This window comes from Lutra lutra, chromosome 13, assembly GCF_902655055.1.
Source record: "Lutra lutra chromosome 13, mLutLut1.2, whole genome shotgun sequence".
Classification (NCBI taxonomy): Eukaryota; Metazoa; Chordata; class Mammalia; order Carnivora; family Mustelidae; genus Lutra; species Lutra lutra.
Genome location: NC_062290.1, coordinates 19,161,687 through 19,183,860, shown reverse-complemented (window position 1 = coordinate 19,183,860; position 22,174 = coordinate 19,161,687). Strand labels below are relative to the sequence as shown.

Here is a 22,174-nt window from a genome sequence, read left to right as displayed (position 1 = left end):
ATTAGGCTCACAGGAAATACTTGTTGAATGAAAGTTGGAGAGTGTCAAAAAGAAAACATACCCCAAAGTTTCATTGCAATAAAAAGAATGAATCTTTCCATTCTCTAACGGGTCTCTCTAACGTCTTCCAGTGCTATATTTTAAAATACCATATGCCACAATGAAAACATAAGAAATTTATTAAAATTTGAAGGCAAAAACATAATTTTAAAAGACTTAGATCTATGTCAGGTGTGATACAGTATGGATGCTTTCTTGAAATTCAAAATCAGATCCAAGAGTATCACTTTCAGAGTGTTCTAACAGATTGAGTTTACTTTTAGTCGTCTTGGATGAAAGAGTCACTATTCTACTTTCTTTCTTGCCAGAAACATGTTTTTTCAAAGACTCACTCTTAACTGGTTCATTAACCAAAGAATCATTTTGTCCGATTCCTTTACTATTCCGATTTACAGGTGAGTCAGAGCAAGAATGCAGATCCTTTCTGGGCTGTTTTTTAGCACAATATTTTTTGGTATATTCACCTGTTTTGGTCATTTTCTCTGAAGAAGATCTGTTATTTCTAGACAATTCATCTTCTTTTCTTTGGCTTCCAGTTCCAGACATCAAATCTGCTGAAGGAGAACATGTTCTAGCAATGAATTCTTTGATAGAGTCCTGCTGCTGTTCATTGACTGGGACTTCCAGGTTGTCTCTAGAAGTTTCTAAGGGCTCCTGCGTGGAAACGGGCACACGGAAGGAGTCGAGAGGCAAAGGAATTCTAGCATCACCTGTAATTTTCTGAAACTGGAGAGAAAAACAAAAGATGACAAAACAAAAATTCAGTGATGAACAAAGTCAACCATTAAAAAGTTGAGTCCATAACCTCAATGCTACTCTGTGATCGTATTATTAAGATAGTCGTTGATTGGGGGTGCCTGGGTGGCTCAGTGGGTTAAAGCCTCTGCCTTCGGCTCAGGTCATGATCCCAGGATCCTGGAATCAAGTCCCACATTGGGCTCTCTGCTCAGCAAGAAGCCTGCTCCCCCCTCTCTCTCTGCCTGCCTCTCTGCCTAGTTGTGATCTCTGTCAAATAAATAAATAAAATCTTAAAAAAAAAAAAAAAGACAGTCATTGGTTAGTCAGAAGATTTTAGACCCAGTTTTTTTCTAATTCTATCTTGCCAGTTGATTTCCAACTTAACTTTGCTATACCCAAGGCAATGACTACTACGTTTTCAGACTTTGTGTCTGGGATGATTATTGCTCACTTCCCTTTCCCTCATTAAAAATAATAAAGTCCGGGGCACCGGGGTGGCTCAGTGGGTTAAGCCTCTGCCTTCCGGCTTACGTTATGAACCCAGGGTCCTGGGATCGAGCCCCGCATCGCACTCTCTGCTCAGCAGGGAGCCTGCTTCCCCCACCCTCTGCCTGCCTCTCTGCCTACTTGCAATCTCTCTCTCGGTCAAATAAATAAATAAAATCTTAAAAAATAATAATAATAAAGCCCCATTCCCTAAGAAAATTAGTTTCTTTTCTATCCTCCAGGAACACGTAAGGAGTATCCAATTTGTGATGAGACTATTCTCAAGCTGTCAGTTCCCAAGCCTGTCTAAGGCTGGTTGAGATGGAAGATGAAGGGAAGGCTCCAAGGAAGGCCGGGAGAAAAGCAGATGGGTTGTCCGCTCTCGCTTCCCTAACTGGGAGGCTCCCTATAATACACTATTAGTTATGTCTGGATTACTAAGTAGAGAAGATTATCCGTATCAGTACTTGTACCTTCATTAGTGTTCCTTCATTGTAAGCTGACTGCATACAAATAGAAACCTAGATGAAATATGAATAGAATAGACATTTACACAATTTAAAATTTGGAATGTTTTCTCGAGTGTTTCATTTCTTTCTTCACTGAGGATAGTTTGCTTTATATCATACATTTGCAAAAGACCTATCTTTCTTATTTGTAACTACACGGTATTATGAAATGGGTCCAAACTTACTAATTTCACATCTGGAAAGGACCCCCAAAAGGCTCCTCCCAAGTATGTGAGTTAAATAGGGACAGAGCATCATTATTTTCTCTCTGACTTGGTAATTCCCTTTTGGCTAATCACCGGTAGAATCATTATGTTCTTTTCTATCCACTTACTTGGATATTTTGCATTTGTCCTAGAGGGTTCTGCTTTGATTCTGGTTTTTCTTCTTCAAGTGCCTTCTTTTCTTCCTTAGGCAGACTACTAAGAGTAGAATTCATCTGGGGACGACCCAGTAAATGAAAATCTGACTGATCTATACCAGCCATTGTGGCAAACTGCCCAAGCCTGGACAGGAGGAGGGAAGGAGTAAGAAGCAAAGGTTATTATAATTCCATGCAAGCAGCTTTAATTTCCCTGTACCTATAATCATGAAATACCCTACTCCAGATACAAGCCCCTATTCTCTCCCAAATTCTGAGCCCTTCTAGATTCATGCTTTGGGACCACATCAGCTCACACAGCCTTTGAAACCACATCTCAACCACCAGCTGATTTCTTACTCCATTTCAGCCCTTCAGCTTCTAGTAAGCACCCAGTGTATCACCTCTCACCTCACCCCCACTTCCTGACTACCTTTCCTCCAGTTTCCAAGAACGTGTCCATTCCTTCCTTCCCAACACCAACCCCTTCACCCACAAAACATCACTCCATCAATTTCAATCTCCAGTTCTTTCAGTATCTTCCTTTAGCAAAATTGTTCCTGGTTGAGAATGACTGATCTGTATCTATATGTGCCCTGCAGATTAATAATAATTTTTGTGTGTAGGACAAAAACCACTGTAATTCAAACATATTTTACAAGGAAGATAAATAAAAGGGAAGGAAATTCTGATGCATTCTGGAATATTTTCAAGTAAAATTATCTTCATGTAGTCTTTCCCCAAAACTATACCTACAAATTATCTTATCAACAGGTTATTATTTTATAATGGGGTCTCTCCTCTACCAAAGCAGGTTTACCATTTTGCATTTCTTTTAATTCCTCACTTAAAAGACACCCTATATTACTCAAGACAACTATGGAAGCAATGAAAATTGCTCACATTTCTCAGTAAACCATATTATAGATGAAAAGAGAATCATGCCACGGAGAGAAATTAACTAACCCGGCATCTTTAAGGAGGTCCAAGAAAGCATGGAACTTCTGAAAAGAATTCTCAATGCTGCCCAAAACACCTTCATCATCCAGGATCATGCTTGTCAAGGACTGTGCATGCAGGGCTTCAGACAAAGAGAAGTTTATATTTCTTAACTGGGCATTTTCATGTTCCAGCTACAAAAGAAAATTGAAAATGTCTGACATGATTTTCTTCCATTGTCCTAAAAAAAAAGCTTTTAAGCAATAAAACTAAAATAAAACAGTTCAAATGTAATTAATTTGTAATTACTATTTCTGCCTATAAAGACAGTGACTACATCACTAAAGAATCAAAACCCAAAGGGGCTGCCTAGGTGGCTCAGTGGGTTAAAGCCTCTGCCTTCCCTCTGCCTTTGGCTCAGGTCATGATTCCAGGGTCCTGGGATAGAGCCGGAATCGGGCTCTCTGCTCAGCAGGGAGCCTGCTCCCCCCCCCCACCCCGGCCTCTCTGCCTACCTGTGATCTCTGTCAAATAAATAAATAAAATCTTTTTTTAAAAAATGACATAAGTGGAGGGGCTCCTGGGTTGCTCAGTAGGATATGCTCTGCATTTGACTCAGGTCCTGACCTTAGAGTCCTGGGATTGAGCCCTACATGGGGCTTTCTGCTCAGCGGGGAGCCTGCTTCTCCCTCTCCTCCCTGCTTGTGCTCTCTCTCACGCTCTTTCAAATAAATAAATAAAACCTTTAAAAAAAAAAAAAAAAGAATCAAAACCCAAATATACCCAACAAAGTTTCCTATATAACACTTAGGTGGTATATAAATAAACCAAAGTAACTATGTTTTATTAAGGATCTTTTAAAAGATCACTTTTCTAACTGGTTATATTCATAACAGACCCTCATTTACATTAGAAAAATTAGTTGCTTAAGGTTCGCTTTAAATTAGAAAGTGAATTGCTTCTCGGGCCTTTTGGCTAAGATCAAGTGTAGTAACTGTTCTTATCAGTTTAAATTAGAAAGTGAAATAGTCTGATTTGAGCAAAGCATACTCCAACTTTGCTGGACATTAAGGATTAACTTTACTGAGCAAAATATTAAATGGCTAAGTTTAAAAGTCCTAAATCATACCCAACTTATTAACTGTACAATGACTAATATCCTCCTTGGCTTCTTGAAAATGTTTCCTCCCTCATGTGACCCCTCCCCCTCACCATCTATTCATCTAAAGCCACAGGTAAACCTGATTAGTATTTCTCAGAGAGGCTCTTTTGTTCATGACAGAGCTTTTACCTTACAGGTGCTCAACCTTTATGAATGAGTAAATGTTCGTCAATCTCATGTATGCACTTGGAAAAGTTCCTCCCAAAACTCACCTTAAAATAATCAATTACGTTTACATACAACTTCTGAGCTTATGTCCTGCTTCCATGCACAGTAGCCTAATGTAATTCTCATAGTATATATTTTTATTTTTCATTGCATTCTTAGTTTTCCAATATTTTATACGTATTTATTTAAATTATTCAGTCAGTAAATAGTTTCATAATGTCTTTTATGTTACTATATATGCTTTATAAGCATAAATGCTTTCTTTTCTTTTTTCTTAAAAGATTTTGTTTATTTGACAGAGAGAAAGATAGATATCACAAGTAGGCAGAGAGGCAGTCAGAGAGAGGGCGAAACAGGCTCCCTGCTCAGCAGAGAGCCCGATGTGGGGCTTGATCCCAGGACCCTGAGAGCATGACCTTAGCTGAAGGCAGAGGCTCAATCCACTGAGCTACCCAGGTGCCCCCAAGCATAAGTGCTTTCTTGAACTGAAGCGTCATAAACAGAAAATAAGCTAACATCATGAAAACACACATGCACCAAAAAAAACCCCTAAGATTTTTACTTTTTTTTTTCTTTTTAAATTTGCCCCACGCCCAAAATAGGTGACCTCAGTGCAGGGCTTGAACTCACAACGCTGAGATCAGGACCTGAGCTGAGATCAAGAGTCAATGCCTAACTGACTGAGCCACCCAGGCATCCCTAAGATTTTTCCATTTTAAAAACATTTTTTTGGAACAGAGATCATATGACCCCTAAATATAAGTAAATATAAAGGTTCATATGGTACAACCAATTCACAATATATTAGTTTTAGAATTTATAAATTGCATGTGTATGCCTTAAGATCAAACAAAAATAAAACCAAAACACTTTCAAAAGTATAAGAAAAAAAACTGTTTACCTCACTGACTCGTTTATCAGCCTTAAATCTTATTACTCTTTCCTCCTTCAACTGCTTTAGGCACTCTTCCAGTTTCTCCTAGTGTGAAAAAATAGAGTAAGTATTATAAACAATTCATAGTATCATATCCAAAAGCCTTTCCAGTTATAGATCTCACCAAGGATATAGGCACAGAGCCACAAGTAGACTCACACTTCAGGATTTTTTTTTTTTTTAATTTATTTGAGAGAGACACAGCGAGAGAGGGAATACAAGAGCGGGAGAGGGAGAAGCAGGTTTCCTGTTGAGCAGGGAGCCGGATGCGGGGCTCAATCCCAGGACCCTGGAATCATGACCTAAGCCAAAGGCAGACACTTAACAACTGAGCCACCCAGGTGCCCCAGAGTTCAGGATTATAATCTACTACTTATGATATCATACCGTGCTGGTGAAATTAATTACCAAAAATATCAAATTAGCATATTAAAAATTTATTAGAATCCAATACTTTTCAAGATAAATATGTGGCAGCTCACCATAAAAGGCATATGTGTATAATATAGTTAAGTCTGAAATAAATAAAAAACTAAGGCCAAAAAGGGAAAATTCTACTTTTATTAATAGGTCCCTTTATAATTAGAAATCTTATTAACACAGTTAACCCACCCAAATTATGTTATTGCAGATTCAAATGCATTTTTTAAAAAGTAAACACTTTTAAAGCACATAATAAAGCCCTTAGTAGGAATTTCCAGGATATTAATTTAATCATCAAAGCCCTACAAGGAAAGAACAACTATTAACTCCATGTCTTTTTGCAGGTGAGAAAACAGAGGCAGAGAGAAGTGGAGTAGGACACCCAAGACCATGTCACCTAAGACACTATGTTGTAGAACCACATTCTGAACTCAGGAAGTTGGGTGCCATGCCTGTACACAGAAGTGGTAATTTCCCTATTCACCAACGTCCGTAAAATAAAATGCACATTGGTAAACCCCCTTTTAATTTCCAAGAACAAGACACTTAAAGTCCTTGCAGGGGTTGGCAGAATTCTAAGAGAGCCCCCCCGAGCCCCAAGATTCCTACCTGCTAAACTATAAATCTTCCCAGTTAATCAAATCCTAGTCTAGTGCTGCAGTGAAGGGATTTTGCAGATGTAATTAAGGTTCCTCAAATCTTTAATTGATCTTAAGAGATTATTCTGGTGGATGTGACTAATCAGGTGGCCCACTGAAAGGGACTGGGGTCTTCCTTAAGATCTAAAGTAAAAAAGGGACAAAGGGGGATTCTCTGTGGCTGGCTTGGAACACGTCAAGTGTGATGTTGTGGCAAGGAAGGCCGGATGGAGGCCTGTAAGAGTTGAGACTGTCCCCTGACATCCAGCCAGCACGGAAAGGAGGATCTGTATCCTACAACTCCAGGACCTGAGTTCGGCCAGTGAGCTGTGTAGTTGGGAGTAGGTTCTTTCCCAGAGCCTCATGATGGGAACACAGCCTGACTGACATCCTGAGTTCATCTTTATGAGATGAAGCAGAGAGCCCAGTTGTGCCATACCTGGACTTCTGACCTACAGAACTGGGAGCTCGTCAGCAGGTGTTGTTTCAAGCCACTAAGTTCACAGCAGCAGAAAATTAATATACTACTCAACCCTCAGGTTCATGAACAAAATAAATGACTGTTACTGTTTTAAGCCACTATTTTGGGGCTGGTGTCTTATGCAGCAATAAATAAATAAAATACCTCTATTTATTAAAACAAGGGGGCATATTTATATATTTTAAAGGCTTTTGAACAATCACTTAAACAAAGAATTTCAACTTAAAATTTAGTTTGCCCCTGGTGCATGTGGGTTGAGGGGAGGAACTCTATTATATGCTGTCACTGAAAGAGGAAACTAGAACCAGCTTCTGGACAGTGAGTACATACCAATGATCTTACACCTAGGAATTTACCCTAAGGAAATCACCAGAGATGCGGCAAAGATTTATCTACCGATATATGTTATATGGGACTGTTTTAGAACTAAATCCTAGAAGTAAGCTACAAGCTTCCAAATTGGGTTAGTTTAAATAAAAACAGCATACCCATTTGAAGAAATGCTCTGTGACGCCACTAAAAAACATTGACAACAAGAGGTCTTAACCAGAATTAATGAATGGGCCTCAGGAGTTCTACATACTGTGTGTTTTTTCAGGGAAGATAGTATATAAACTTAATCTAAGATTCTCTGGTGTATAGGAGTATTTAGTGATAGGACAAAATATTTTTGGTATCTTTTTATGGCAAAAGGGTAGATTGGGTGTGTGTACATATAAAGGTGGCTTTGATTTTTTTCAGTAAGTTTTTCATTGTTTTAAAAATTTTGCTCAATGAACACACACTTTATACTCAGAACTTATGCTTAAAAATTTAAAAATAGCCTAATAACTTCAAATTCTTTAATGTTTCATTATACAGTTGAAGCCAGCCACATTTTTAAAGGGAACAAAGACAAAAAAATTGCAAAATTCCTCTACTCACTTATATAATGGTTTTGATATTTAAAACTTAGTTCACAGGGGCGCCTGAGTGGCTCAGTTGGTTAAGCCACTGCCTTCAGCTCAGGTCATGATCCTGGAATCCCAGGATCGAGTCCCACATCAGGCTCCCAGTTCTGCAGGGAGCCTGCTTCTCCCTCTGACCTCCTCTCTCTCATGTTCTTTCTCACTCTCTCTCTCTCAAATAAACAAATAAAATCTTTAAAAAAAAAACCAAAAAAACAAAAAAACAAAAAAAACTTTGTTCACAGAAATTCTAAACAAACACCACAATCAAGGCAAGTACAGACTGAAATGCTCCATTCTCAACTGACTCTAAGATGAACAGCACATTGTGCAATTACATGACATGGCTTCTCCCTCTAGTGGAGGGAGTTAGAACATCACGTTGGCTTTTCATGAGAAAGTGTATCCTCCTCCTCCAAAGTTTTAAGTAATTCATGCTCTTTAAAAAAATATGAAACCGTACAAGACTTGTAATCATAGGAAACAAACTGAGAGTTGCTGGAGGGGAGGGGGATGGGGGGATGGCGTAACCGGGTGATGGACATTAGGGGGACACAAGATGTAACGAGCACTGGGTATTATGTAAGACTGATGAATCACTGAATTCTACCTCTGAAACTATTAATACATTATGTTAATTGATTGAATTTAAATAAAAAATTTTTTCAAAAGCTCAATGTCTACATTTAAAAAAAATATTGTACCAAAAGATTAGATAATAAAATTATGTGGGGTGCCTGAGTGTCTGCCTTGGACTCAGGTCACGATCCCAGGGTACTGGGCTCAAGCCCTGCATCTGGCTCTCTGCTCAGTGGGAAGCCTGCTTCTCCCTTTCCCACTCCCCAGCTCTCTTGCTGTGTTTCTCTCTGTCAAATAAATAAATATCTTAAAAAGAAAAGAAAATTACATGACATTCGGTTATGTAAATTAGACTAATGATCCTTCTTGTTATCTGCTCTCCTTCCCCTTCTATACATTGGCTAGTTTGATTCTTTTTCTGAAACAAAGCTCCCATCATACTATATCTCTCATTTTATGTTCAACTTTTTTCCATTGTACATTAGATCAATCATTTTTTATATAATTAAGGGATTCATAGCCTTGATTTTTTAAAAAGATTTATTTTTTGAGAGAGAGTGGGCGCACCTGTGATCTGGCAGGGGAGGGGGGACAGAGAGAGTCAAAGAATCTCAGACTCCCTACTGAGCAAGCAGCCCAACTCGAGGCTTGATCTCATGATCTGAGCTGAAATCAAGAGTCGTTCACTTAACCAACTGAGCCACCCCTAAACTTGAATTTTTTAATGGGCTATAAAATATTCCACTGAGCATTGTCTCTTGGTTCTATAAGCATTCCTGCATTAAACATTTAAATTCTTTCTAGCCTTCCAATATAAAACAAAATAACTATTTTTACACATGAAGGCCTTTTTCCATATGCAGAATAATTTTCTTGCAATAAGCCAATAAAATGAGTTTAAGATCAAAACAAATGAGTATTTTTAAGGTTCTGTGATAATGATCTTCAAAAGATTCCTAAGATTTTAGATTGCTCTCAGCAATGTATCACTCGGTATATAACTTCTAGGGTAACTGTTGGCTTGTTTCCTCACTTTAGAGTGCAAGAAATTTAAGGGAAGGGGGTGTACCTTATCCCAGAACATGTGCCAGGTTTAAATTACGATAAGTAATTGCTGAATGAGATAAACTTGTGCCAATATGAGATCTATGTGTATAATTAACAGTTACACTTCTGGGGCACCTGGGTGGCTCAGTGGGTTAAGCTTCTGCCTTCGGCTCAGGTCATGATCTCAGGGTCCTAGGATGGAGCCCCGCATAGGGCTCTCTGCTCATCGGGGAGCCTGCTTCCCCCTCTCTCTCTGCCTGCCTCTCTGCCTACTTGTGATCTCTTTCTCTGTCAAATAAATAAATAAAATCTTAAAACAACAACGAACAGTTAAATTTCTCTTTCAGATTGTATTTTTAAAAATTCTGAATCTCTGGCTAAAACCTGGCCCTACCCCTTAGCAGTATAACTTTGGGCAAGTTCAGGAACTCTAGGCCTCAATTTCCTCATCTCTAACATGAAGATAGGTTCCGCACATGACACAGTTCTTGGGAGGATTACATGAGTTAACACACACACATAAAACTCAGAAGAGTGCTTGGTATGGAGGGTATGTTCAATTAATGCTAACGAATATATGTGAATGCAAATAGTAGCAAAGGACTTAAAATCAAATAGTCTCAACTCACTCACACATCCAGCCTCCTTGAGGCAAACTTTTCTTAAGCAAGTTTTAATTTTTTTAAGTAGTCTTTACACCCAACGTGGAGTTTGAATTCACATTTCCGAGATCAAGAGCGGCATGCTTTATAGACCGAGCCAGCCAGGTAGCCCTCTGGGCAGGTTTTAATTGTAAAATGTGATATACATACTAAAAAGTGCATCTTTACATGCATGCATCCCTAAAAATTCCCTTTGGTTTTCCCAATTCTTAACTTCACTAAAAGAGAATCATAGTATATCCAGCCTTCCAGTCAGTATTGTTTTTAAAAATTAATCTATGTTGTTGCCGGTAGCTCTAGTTCGTTAAACTTTATTGCTTTATAGTTTCCCACTAAATGAATACACATAATTTAATTTTTGACTCTTAAGGGACATTTGGGCTGTTTTCAGTTGGTGCTAGTGCAAATCACACACACATCCTGTTGCAGCAGTTACTCTAGTACATACACCAGCTGGGCAGGGGAGAGGGAAACTGGTTGGGTTGTGGAGTAGTAACACAACTTAAGGCAATGAACAATGCTGAACGCTCTCCGAAGTAGCTATGTAGACTTATATGCCTACATAAGCAGGTGTAGGATTCCTATTATACTCCAGGTCTAGGACACCCATAATTATCAGACATTTTTTGTTAATGGGATTGGAGTGTTGTGGCCTTACATACTGGACACTTTTCTATGTTTATCAGCCATCTGGATTTCCTTTCTTTCTTTCTTTTTTTTTTTTTTTTAAGATTTTATTTATTTGACAGAGACACAGCGAGAGAGAGGGAACACAAGCAGGGGGAAGGGGAGAGGGAGAAGCAGGCTTCCCGCTAAGCAGGGAGCCTGACGTGGGGCTCGATCCCAGGACCCTGGGATCATGACTCAAGCTGAAGGCAGGTGCTTAACGACTGAGCCACTCAGGTGCCTCATCCCTGGATTTCCTTTCTTAATGAGCCTTTAGCCATTCTTATTTTCAATTCTTCTCTATTTCCAAGTAACAAACTTACCTGACCACCATGTCATGATTAAGTTTTAGACATTATTAACTTCCTACTTTACTAAATAAGATGTTAATTCATTTACACTCTTTTCCTAAGTCCATTTCTCTCACTGAAGTCACGTCCCCATTAGTTTTTCCACTGGTCATGAACTCTTGAACTTGCAGTGATATCCTTAAAAATCTGTATTGTTGGGGCGCCTGGGTGGCTCAGTCAGTTAAGTGTCTGCCTTTGGACCTGCATGGGGGGCCTCCCTGCTCAGTGGGCAGCCTGCTGCTTCTCCCTCTGCTTGCCACTAACCCTGCTTATATGCGCTCTCTCCGAGACAAATAAACAAAACCTTAAAAAAAAATCTGTATTGTTAATTGACCATAAACTCTCCCAAAGCCCCACTTTGGGAATTCGACAGTTCATGCCTTTTTCCCTTCTTTCCACCTCTTATTTACCTTCCAAACCTATCTTTTATGTTGTCAAAGCTGATATTTACATTTTGTTCTGTTTTCTGTTGAGATGCTAACAGCAAATAGTCCCTGGTCCTACCAGGTATGTGCTTTCACTCCTTTTCTTCCAACCCCCCCACCTCCCACCCCGTCATGTTGCATGCTTTACTCAACTCTCAGGCGAACCGGTTATTTTCTACTTAGGAACGAGAGCAGAAGCTCCCCGGAAGCTCATGGTTGACTGCGAAGAGGTGGGTAGTCAGTTATAATAAGGAACCTCCCGAATACTCTTTTCTAGGGTGTACAACTGCACTAGGTGCCCAGGTTCTCCCCAGTTTTTCTCCTCAAATTTTTATTTAAATTCCAGTTAGTTACCACATAGTGTCACAGTGGTTTCAGTAGATTTTAGGGATTCATCACTTATATCTAACTCCCCAGTTGTTTCCAAAGTAAAATTATCTCATTTCAGGAGAATGAGGGTGGGGATGGGAGTCAACTCTCCCAAATAAAAACCTCCCACACCCGCTCTCCATATTTCAGTCACATTTTTACTAATTCCATCGTCTCCTCCCTGCGCATCTGAGGGTGGAGCTATTTCTGCCAGGGGGATCAGATTCCCCTCAGCGGAAGCCAGTCCCTGTGCAATTCTAGGTTGTGGTGTTCCTCTGTTCACAGCTTCCCACCCTCCCACTTGTCTTCTGTCTTTGTAAAAAATGTTGAAAAATCCCTTCTCTTGATTGTTGTGGATATATTCTTAAAAATTTTGATACCAGCACTTTAATGTCTTATCAAAATGGAGAAGAGCCGAGAGGGTCCTCAGCACATCCTGAATCAGGTAATCCCTGGTTACAGTTCCTGACCTCCTTAGGTCTTCCCCAGTGCCTACTGCTGCTTTTAGAAGTACAATCTCCCTAGTGTCTTGGTGCCGGAAATGAACACATCTAAAATGACCATGACTGCAAATTAGACGGTCTGGGGTCTTGTCTCTACTGTGCAACTTAGTAACAAAGCACTTTAAGGGCTACAAATTGTAGGTGCTCATTTAGAAGGGATAATTTGACATCAATTCCGGATTCGTCCCACTCAAACATTTTATAATTTCCCAGGTACTTAGCTTAGAATTTCCCTATGTTACTGCCCTTAATTTTTATTAGGAAAATAAAAATCTGGCTTTCTTTTTTAAAAAACCAAATAGTAAAAGGGGTGCCTGGGTGGCTCAGTTGGTTAGGAATAGAAAAATTCCTTTTTGATTTTTCTCTGAATTCAAATTCACATTGGTCTAAGCCAAGGAATCGGTGAGGGAAAGACAGAAGCCATGTACAAGCTCTTCTAGTGTCCTGATCAGGCTTCCGGCTGCCAATAACTACTAGGTTTAAAAAATTATCTCTGGATCTTTAAAGTGGTAACTTTGTACCTCTAATGCTTCTTGTTTTAAACTGGTTTTCTCAGGCTGCTCTTGAACACTTTCGGATGAATCGTCGACCTCTTCAATTTCAGAGGAGGAAGGACTCTCTACTGTCACAGTCACAGGAAAATCTGATTGCTTAGAGAAAGAAGACAAGGTTGTAGAAGAGATATCAAAAATCAGATACCAAATATTATAGGACATTTAATAAAACTGATCTAAGGTATCATGTCATTATCTATAAATGTCTTCTACTACTTAGTCTAAAACAAGCAATGACAAAGTAAAATGACAGTGACTTATTTTTGCTGTCAATGTATGGAATTCTGTTAAGGTTAATATTTGGAATCATCCATATTATTTTTAATTTTCTTTCACATAAGCCGAGTGAGGAGTCAGGGTGAACATTGTTCTCAGACCAACTTTACACTGAAGATAAGACATTTACTCTCCACTGTACAAAAACTCTGGAAGAAAGGTAGTTTCTGGAGGAAAAATTCCATCAGTAGGGGAGTGGTAAGAATTAGAAGAATGATTAGAAAGTCAACATATCTAGTGAAAAAAAATTTTTTTAAAGTAAATCACTTACACATACACAACTAAAATGGACCCATCAAAAATCTCATCGTATCCTCCTTTAGCCACCATAAGCCAGAACTACTCTAACGGTAACACAACTCTCAAGTTTCACTGCCATTGGAATGCAGTTTAGTATGTTGTTTCCAAACACTTGAAAACTGACCTGATCACGACCCCATAAAAAGTCTACAGATCAAAAAGAGGAGCGCTGGGATTGCCTAACTACACAGAAGACAAGTCACTGAGGTGCCATTTTAACCACAGGCAACAAATCCCAGAGTACAGGAAAGTTCCAATGGTAGAAAGAGGTGTACACCCTTTCTTCTGGACATGCAGGGGGCAGGGCTCACAGCTGGGGTGCTCTTCCCCCCATCCAGCAGTGTTACCCTACTAAGAGCAACTCTATAGTCTCCCAGCACAAGGGGGAAGGAGAACCTGACACTCTGACAGGAATGGCTGGTTCTAAGACCATGAGGCAGCAGGACAGGGAATGTGTGTGGTCTTGGTGAGAGAGGAAGTGCTCTGAGAGATGAAAGACTCTGGCTTCTTTATTTTGCCTTTTGGATCTGGAACTTACACATATAGCCCTCAAATAACATTTCTTGAAAACATAAAAACATTCTTGAAAATGACAACTCCATGTATTGGGTCAGGAATAGCGGTCAAATTCCTTTCAGTGGGTTAACAGGTGACCTGTGGGCTGGAGAAATGGCTTCCCTGTTTACAGATGGAACCACAAGATGCCCAGTGTGTGTCACAGTCACAGAACTAAATGATGTCATTGGGAGAGCAACCAGACAAGTTGTAAATGGATTTATTTCAGAGAGGGAATGTTCCCTATAAGGCTCTGTTTAGTCTAAAACACAAAGAGAATGACCTCCCACTGTTCTCACTTAATCTTCTATATATGGTAAATATGAGAACTACGTACCTGCAAATGATTATATACATCACGAGTTTTGATTAATGGAAAACCCCTAAAGAGATATCAACAAAGGAAGTTATTGACGTGAACATCATCAGTTAATGCCAGTTAATAAAATCTGCTAGAATTATGTACAATAATACTATTAATAGTACATATGAATTTTGTATAAAAAAAATAAGCTCAAAATAAGGAGCCGGGAGGCTCTGCTACGGAGAAAACTAAACAGGGTTTAGCAGACTGGCTTGTCATAACTCCCTGAACTGCTGAGGGATGTCTTCACTTTCTACGTTCAGGTTGGTTTAGACTTCCAATCTAACTTCTTTGACTAATAATCATTCTCCAATTGACAACTCAATGTGATCAGAATGGTCTTGAGATTAATAAGTATCATAAAAAGATGATATGAAATCACAAAGTCATAAAACTGAAGTGTAAAGACTGGAGCCTGGGAACTAGAGTTTATGCAATAATAATTCATATCACCATTTGCAATGGAGAGTACATTTATCAATATAATGTGAGCATCAATTATTTTAGAAAGTACCTACCTCAAGTCTTATTTAAAATCAAGTCTTTGTTTCCTTTTTTCTTTTTTTTTTAAAGAACTTATTTATTTATTTGACAAAGAGAGAGACGCAGCGAGAGAGGGGGCACAAGCAGAGGGAGAGGGAGAAGTAGGCTTCCTGCCAAGCAGGGAGCCTCATGTGGGCTCTGATCCCAGGACCCTGGGATCATGATCTGAGAGGAAGGTAGATACTTAATGACTGAGCCACCCAGGTGCCCCAAGTCTTTGCTTTCTTAAGCAATTGTTAATCCCCAATTTCTTGAAAATTATTTAAAAATAATCTATAGCAAATTAATTTACTCAGCAGGCCTAAAATTATAGTTTGACCATTTAAAGAGACTTTTATACTTCTAGTATACTTGCTAGGCACCGTTATCCTCTGGATAAGTAATCAGCTAAAAGTAGTTAAATCTAATTTACTAAATCTGATTCACTAAAATGATTTAAGTCAGTTGACTGAGTTAGATTAAGTCTAATCCCTCCTCCTCATCCATTCTGCATTAAACTATTCTCCAGGCTGGAAATGTCTTTTTTCCCCATTCCTTACATATCCAACTTCCTCCTCCTGCACTGTAGGGCCCTGCCCAATTATACCCACCTTTAATGAAACCTTTACTCACCTGTACCAGTGGGGAGAATTTATCTCTTCTTGACTCCCACAGGGTTACATTTGTTGTGACACAAGAAATAGCTTGCAACTCCCAATTATAACTGTTTTTGTTCTGTTTTGTTTTGTTTTTCTTCCTTCAAGGACTCATTAGGCAGAAGCCACAGGTGAGTTATCGTTTTTTCCTCTAGAGAAACCACTAGAGACCACCCACATAATAGAAGCTCCAAAATGAAAATTTCTGAACAACTTAAGTTAGGAAGATATATACTCTACCTGCTCCTTTTTGCACGTTCCGCTGTGCGCCACGGCAGGAAACCAGACACGCCAGGAGGTAGAGGTTCAGGAGCGTAACACTCTTTACCAAGGGAGTGTTTTCTTCCATTGCTTACAGGTTTCTTCGTGGCCAATCCTGTTTGCAAAAGCATTAAAGGACAAAATCAAGATGCACTAAGTGGTGACACAGCAATCATCACATGTTCACACTTTATAGAATAGGCACCTGCCAATGATGCGAGGCCATTAATAACAGGATCGTTCTGCGAGGCCATTAATAACAGGATCGTTCTGTAAAAATGCTTTTACATAGACTAGCAATGTTTACACATACAAGTGCTCATAGAGTAACAAGTTATCATTTTAACTAAAATATATGAGATGTGCATAACATGCAAAAGTAAACAAAAAATACATCCCAAAGAATGAAACATGCACGATACACCTTATGTATCATGCAGAAACATTCATTTTATTGAACCTCAGAATATCTTTGGTATTTCTGAATCTCAAAGATAGAGAAACACTGATACATCCCTGATTCCTGCCAAAGAGAATCTGAATTGGACCAAAATTTCAACTTAAGTTTAGTTTTCCTATGTGAAAACAATCAAAGTAATAGAACTGAAAGCTGCTAAGTGGCAGGTAAGTCAATGCTACCCTCTGTAAGTCTGTCACCTTCAATGCTCATTTGATTTCATATAGAAAATGAAAAAGAAGTAAGACCCAATGGATAAAAGAGCAAAATATGGAGACTTGGTCCAATTTCAGTATTAAAAAGTCAAGTATCCTTATATGAAATGGTTAGTAGCAACAACTAGACCTACATGCCAATACTTTATTTAGAATAAACCATATATTAAAATTGACATTTAAATATTTTTTCTCTTACTCAAAGTAAGTAACATAGGTTTATTATATTTATTCCTCAAATCTATTTTACTATACTACTTTAGCAGCATTAGGGTAGCATGAGAAGTAAAGCATATGTAGCAACAGAGGGCAAATATTTCATAGAGTATAGCTTATTGATAATCACATGACCTTGTGTGATTTCTCTGGATAAATTTATACACCTCTTAAAATATATAAAAGTTCCATTCACTTTGTGTTATTTTTTGTTTTTAACTTAATTACTCTCAAGGAAAAATGTTCGTAGATTTGTGGTTTGTACATGTACACTTCTCCCCTGACTTTCAGAAACTAATGCAAATACCATTTGTAATTGAATCCAAAATAATTCGCATGTATCTTGTTAGGAAATACAGTTCCCATTAAAGTTCCTATCTTCTTTCTGCACACATGATTACTATGTGAATGTGACACAACTCACACATTTAACCCTATACTCACCTGGATCTAACTACATTGCCAGACACTGCTGTGGCTTACCTCTATGTCTCCATATAACTGAGGCAAATACAAAAAAAAAGCCCAAGAAATAAGATTACTCTTAAAATAGCTCAGTGAGCCTGTAAACTTCAGTTACATTTCCACTTTGTTTAATCATGCTAAGGAAAAAAAAAAAGATTTTTAATTTTTTATTCTCATTCCATGAAGTCCTATTATATACCACCAGATACTAAAATTACAGAAATCCCAATATAACATATATGTTTTTTACCTATATATAATTCTATTTCTAATATTATATCAAGGGCACCTGGGTGACTCAGTTGGTTGGGTAACTGCCTTCAGCTCAGGTCATGATCTTGGAGTCCTGGGATCGAGTCCTACATTGGGCTCCTGCTCAGCAAGTAGCGCCCTTCACCCTCTCCTCCCTCCTCCTGTCCACTCTCACTATTTCTGTGTCTCCCTTTCTCCAATAAATAAATAAAATCTTTTATTTAAAAAACAATAATATTATATCAAAATACCAGTTGAGACACTTTCAAGAATGTTTTACTCATGATGCAAACTTTTAATAATAATATCTAATTACTGTGACATCACAAATCTCAGCTTCTTGCATATACTATTTGACTACTAAAATATGTTTTAAAATAAAAATTGCTAGAAGAATTGTTAAGCTTTCTTCTGATTTAATAACTCCTACTCAATATTTTATTGACCAAACAAGGAGATTAATGGAGAATCAAAAATACACCTTTTAATAGTAAAAAAAAGAAGTCGTATTTATGGAGATGTTTACAATACTATTCAAAAATTATATAATATTTAGGTTATTTTGAATTTTCCACTAATTTGTTATTTATTTATTTATTTAAAGTGGGCTCCACACCTGACTTGGGGCTCAAACCCATGACCCCAAGATTGAGAGTCATGTGCTCTACCTACTGAGCCAGCCAGGCACCCCAAATCTTTCACTAATAAAAAATAGACTAAACTCAATGAAACCTTGTGGATACATAAAAATGTATTAACTACAAAATCATACAGAATTTTAATTCAATTTAAAATGAAGTGAAAGAAGAAAAATGGCAAATTTTATTCGAGCTCTGTGAAATCACATCAATATTCCATCCACCCTGTCACCTGTGTACCTACATTGTTTATGTTAATAGACCACAGGAAAAGAAAACTAAAATCTTAACCAAGAAATATATTCAAAATAATGAACTTTTTAAGAACACATCACTGGTTAATTTAAAAAATGGAAATACTAGCATCTCTTTTTAAAATTGTTTCTAATTCCATAAATTCTCATAATCTGTATCTGAACATTTACAGTCTTTCCTATAGGCAGTGTGGTTAATCCTGGTTGTTACCCTCAATATCAAACAACGGGAAGAGATTCTAATTTTAGCCATCGGAACACATATACAGCATAAGTTCTAGCCCCGTTAAAATGCCAGGAGAGAAAGAGTTACCAATTCTAATAGTAGCTTTCCCCTTCCGACCATTTCCCAGAATTATAGTTCTCTTTTTCTGTCTAGCAGTTTTGAATGGCTCCTTCACTGATGGAGAAGTTATCCACTGGTACTGGAAGAGAAATAAAAAACACTTATTTCAGTTACAGGTTATTTATAAGGGTTTGATCTCAATTGGAAATTAAGCTATTTTGAGCTAACAAAAGGTTTGCAATCTGCATTTCTGGGACCTCAAATTAAAGAATCATACAATGTTTTCAAAACAGAAAAGCCATTTGATTTGACTTAATTAAGATTGTAGAAAAATGCCTTGATAGTTTTATTTTACGAGGGAAAAAAAAAAAGAAAAACACGCAATTAAAGAAAAATTCTTCCTAGAGAACTACATGTTACCTCTGACTTGGCACTCCTTCCATTCTGGAGAACTTTTTTGATAACTGCTTTCATCACAGAATGATCTAAAGTAAAATAAATCGAAATTATAGTAATTGCTTCCCAATGAGCGGTTATTCCCTTTTAAAAACAAACAAATTACAAAAACAAATTACAAAAAAACCAAACTAATTACTGCTTTTCACATGAAACTAAATATAAAACCCACATTATGTGATTATATGATTATATACGTTATTTCCCTTTTCAGTATTCTAATTTCTTCCTCAGAAACCTAACACGAAAGTATGCCCCCTCCCATATTGCCCACAATGACTATTCTTTCGGCAGCAGCAAAAATGAAATCTAAACACTTTGTGTCTAACGTGGCTTTGGATAACTTTGGATAGAAAGCAAAAGTCTGGGCAATGTCCAGATGCTTAGGTACCTAAAGGGCATCTAGTCTGCCAAACCAAAGTCCTGATATTCTCTCAAAGCTGCTCCTCTCATCAGACCCCCTTTCTCAGTGAGTGGTACCAACCGGTTGCACCTGTTATCATCCTGCACTTGCTACTTTATTACTATTTCCTTCATACCCCACACCCGATCTGTCTTATTAGCTACCCCCTAAAACACAACTGAACTGAACCGCTTCACCAGCCCCAACCTTCTACCCTAAGGCAAACCATAAACAGCCCTTATCTGGACTCCTGACGGGAGTCATAGTCTCCTGACCGGTCTCCCCATTTTCCTTCTTTATCTCTCCCCTACCCCCAGGTCTATTCTTTACACCAGAGTCATCTTACTGAAACACAATCAAGCCTTTTCCAGCTCAAAACGCTCCACTCATTTAGAATAATCCATGTCCTTACTCTGGCCTTCAAGACCTTATAAGATCACACCCCTGGCCAGCTCTGCGACCTCCCTGCATACCTCCCTCTCCCTCACTCAGAGTTCCGACCATGGTGGCCTCCATGTTTTCCTTAAATACTCCATCCACCCTGTCACCTACGTGCCTGTGTACGCATTGCCTCCAGGTCTTCCAACGGCCAGCCACTCTCTTCATTCAGCTTTCCTCTCAAAAGTAGTTTCTCCAGTGAAGCTGTCCCTCATCATATGGAATACAGTCCTACTGCCCCCTTCAGGGTCTTTACCTTTGGCTGTTTTGGTACTTCCCACCATCCAAAATCACACTACTTATCTGCCTACTCATTTCTACTTGAATTCCTCCACTAGAACATAAGCTCCAAGAGGGTAAGACTTTGGTTGACCCTGTTCACTGCCACATTCCTAGTGCCTAAACCTGTGTCTGGAACACAGAAAGGATTCAAAAATTACTTGCTACACTGAGAAATGAATGAAATGCTCTTTGCAGCAATGCAGAGGCGATAATTCTCTTGGTGGAAGCTAGCTCATAATCTAGGTTCGCCTTATTCAGAGTGGCAGCCAAGAGCAATTTACACGTATAACTCATGTTAGTTAGTAAATTATCTGCTAAAACACAAGGAAAGTACAAGATTAGGAAAATATAGCATTAGGAAAGCAAACACATTAAGTTTTAAAAACTGTCAATACACGAACACATTCTGTTTTGTTATTTGTTCATCAACTAAAAAAGGAGTGACAGGGGCGCCTGGGTGGCTCAGTGGGTTAATCCTCTGCCTTTGCCTCGGGTCATGGTCTCGGGGTCCTGGGATCGAGCCCCGCATTGGGCTCTCTGCTCGGTGGGGAGCCTGCTTCCCTGTCTCTCTCTCTGCCTGCTTCTCTACCTACTTGTGATTTCTCTATCAAATAAATAAAAAAGGAAAAAAATTTAAAAAAAAAAAAAAGGAGTGACATACCAACGAGTGGATTTTTTCTTATATCCAGAACGACCAGAGTTCTGTTGGTTTCGAGGGCCTTTAGTAAAGCCTTTGCTCCTTCATTGGTGAGGCCACACTGCTGCAGGTCAAGTGCTTTTGAAGAAAGACAAAAGGTCACTTGCCAACTCTACACAGATTTGACACACATACAACTCTCGCGTATTCATGTAAAAGCTCAGGTAAGATTTCTGTACAAGAAGTCATGGCAGGTTTTTAATCTTGGGTGTTGAAGAAAGAAAAATAGAAAAGTACATACACACACATATAATACAAAATCCAATAAAAAAATTCTTGGATGAGCCATGACTAGCCTGCTCTTAGTACCAATAAATGAGTCAACATATTTTATAATTACAGAGGTGAAGAATAACTCTAGTCTGTGAGTGAAAAACCTCACAAAAGGAGTCTCAGGGGGTGCCTGGGTGGCTCAGTGGGTTAAAGCCTCTGCCTTCGGCTCAGGTCATGATCCCGGGGTCCTGGGATCGAGCCTTGCATTGGACTCTCTGCTCGGTGGGGAGCCTGCTTCCCCCTCTCTCTGCTTGCCTCTCTGCCTGCTTGTGATCTCTTGTCTGTCAAATAAATAAATAAAATCTTAAAAAACAAATGTGGCTCCTCATCAGCAAGGATGCTAGTGGCAGAGTCAACTTCATAGGCAAAAGCTGGGTGGAGCTCAGAGACCACGCTGCATTCTTTCAATACGATCTTGAGTTCCAAATCACTCTTAAAACTAGTTAAAAGGAAAAAGCCAAATAGCAAATATGTAGTAATTGTTAGTTTTAGAAAAGAAAAATAAAGAAAAACGTCTAAGAGGGTATAAATAACAACAAATCCAAAGAATGTGTGAATAGGGAACATATGCTAAGAACTTACCATGAGAGAATGACAGTCCACACTGTCTTGAAAAGGTCAAAGAACAGAACAAATGATCCTAATACTAGTAGTTCTGAGGCCGAACAACATACTCATCTAAACCAAAGGGATCATCACAAAAGCACAAGTATAAAAAACACTACTTAGGAGGAAACTATCATATGAGCCTCCCCCGCTTTTAAAAAAAGATTTTATTTATTTATTTAACAGACAGAGATCACAAGTAGGCAGAGAGGCAGGCAGAGGCAGAGAGAGGGGGAAGTAGGCTCCCTGCTGAGCAGAGAGCCTGATGTGGGGCTCGATCCCAGGACCCTGGGATCATGAC

The 22,174-nt window shown here is 38.7% G+C and overlaps 1 protein-coding gene, 1 non-coding gene and 1 pseudogene across 9 annotated transcripts in view; 1 reads left to right on the top strand and 2 right to left on the bottom strand.

The window, feature by feature from the left end:
* Positions 1-22,174, bottom strand: part of CEP78 (centrosomal protein 78) — a 33,850-nt gene that overhangs the window by 4,804 nt on the left and 6,872 nt on the right. For 4 of the 8 annotated variants that reach the window (XM_047700050.1, XM_047700046.1, XM_047700053.1 and 1 more), the window contains 11 exons: positions 20,959-21,072; positions 19,139-19,203; positions 18,746-18,857; positions 15,915-16,050; positions 14,470-14,515; positions 12,969-13,097; positions 5,325-5,402; positions 3,121-3,287; positions 2,128-2,299; positions 1,758-1,805; positions 162-786 (listed from right to left, as the gene is read on the bottom strand). In XM_047700050.1, the coding sequence (XP_047556006.1) occupies positions 223-786; positions 1,758-1,805; positions 2,128-2,299; positions 3,121-3,287; positions 5,325-5,402; positions 12,969-13,097; positions 14,470-14,515; positions 15,915-16,050; positions 18,746-18,857; positions 19,139-19,203; positions 20,959-21,072 (1,631 nt within the window). In that variant the 3' untranslated portion in view covers positions 162-222. Of the gene's footprint in view, positions 1-161; positions 787-1,757; positions 1,806-2,127; positions 2,300-3,120; positions 3,288-5,324; positions 5,403-12,968; positions 13,098-14,469; positions 14,516-15,914; positions 16,051-18,745; positions 18,858-19,138; positions 19,204-20,958; positions 21,073-22,174 lie in introns of those variants that run through there. The other 4 variants (XM_047700051.1, XM_047700052.1, XM_047700049.1 and 1 more) reach the window with 3 other exon arrangements.
* LOC125084199 (uncharacterized) lies at positions 4,048-4,176 on the top strand (annotated as a pseudogene).
* On the bottom strand, positions 18,154-18,226 carry TRNAE-CUC (transfer RNA glutamic acid (anticodon CUC)). Its single transcript has one exon. It is a non-coding gene; the product is annotated as a tRNA-Glu (tRNA).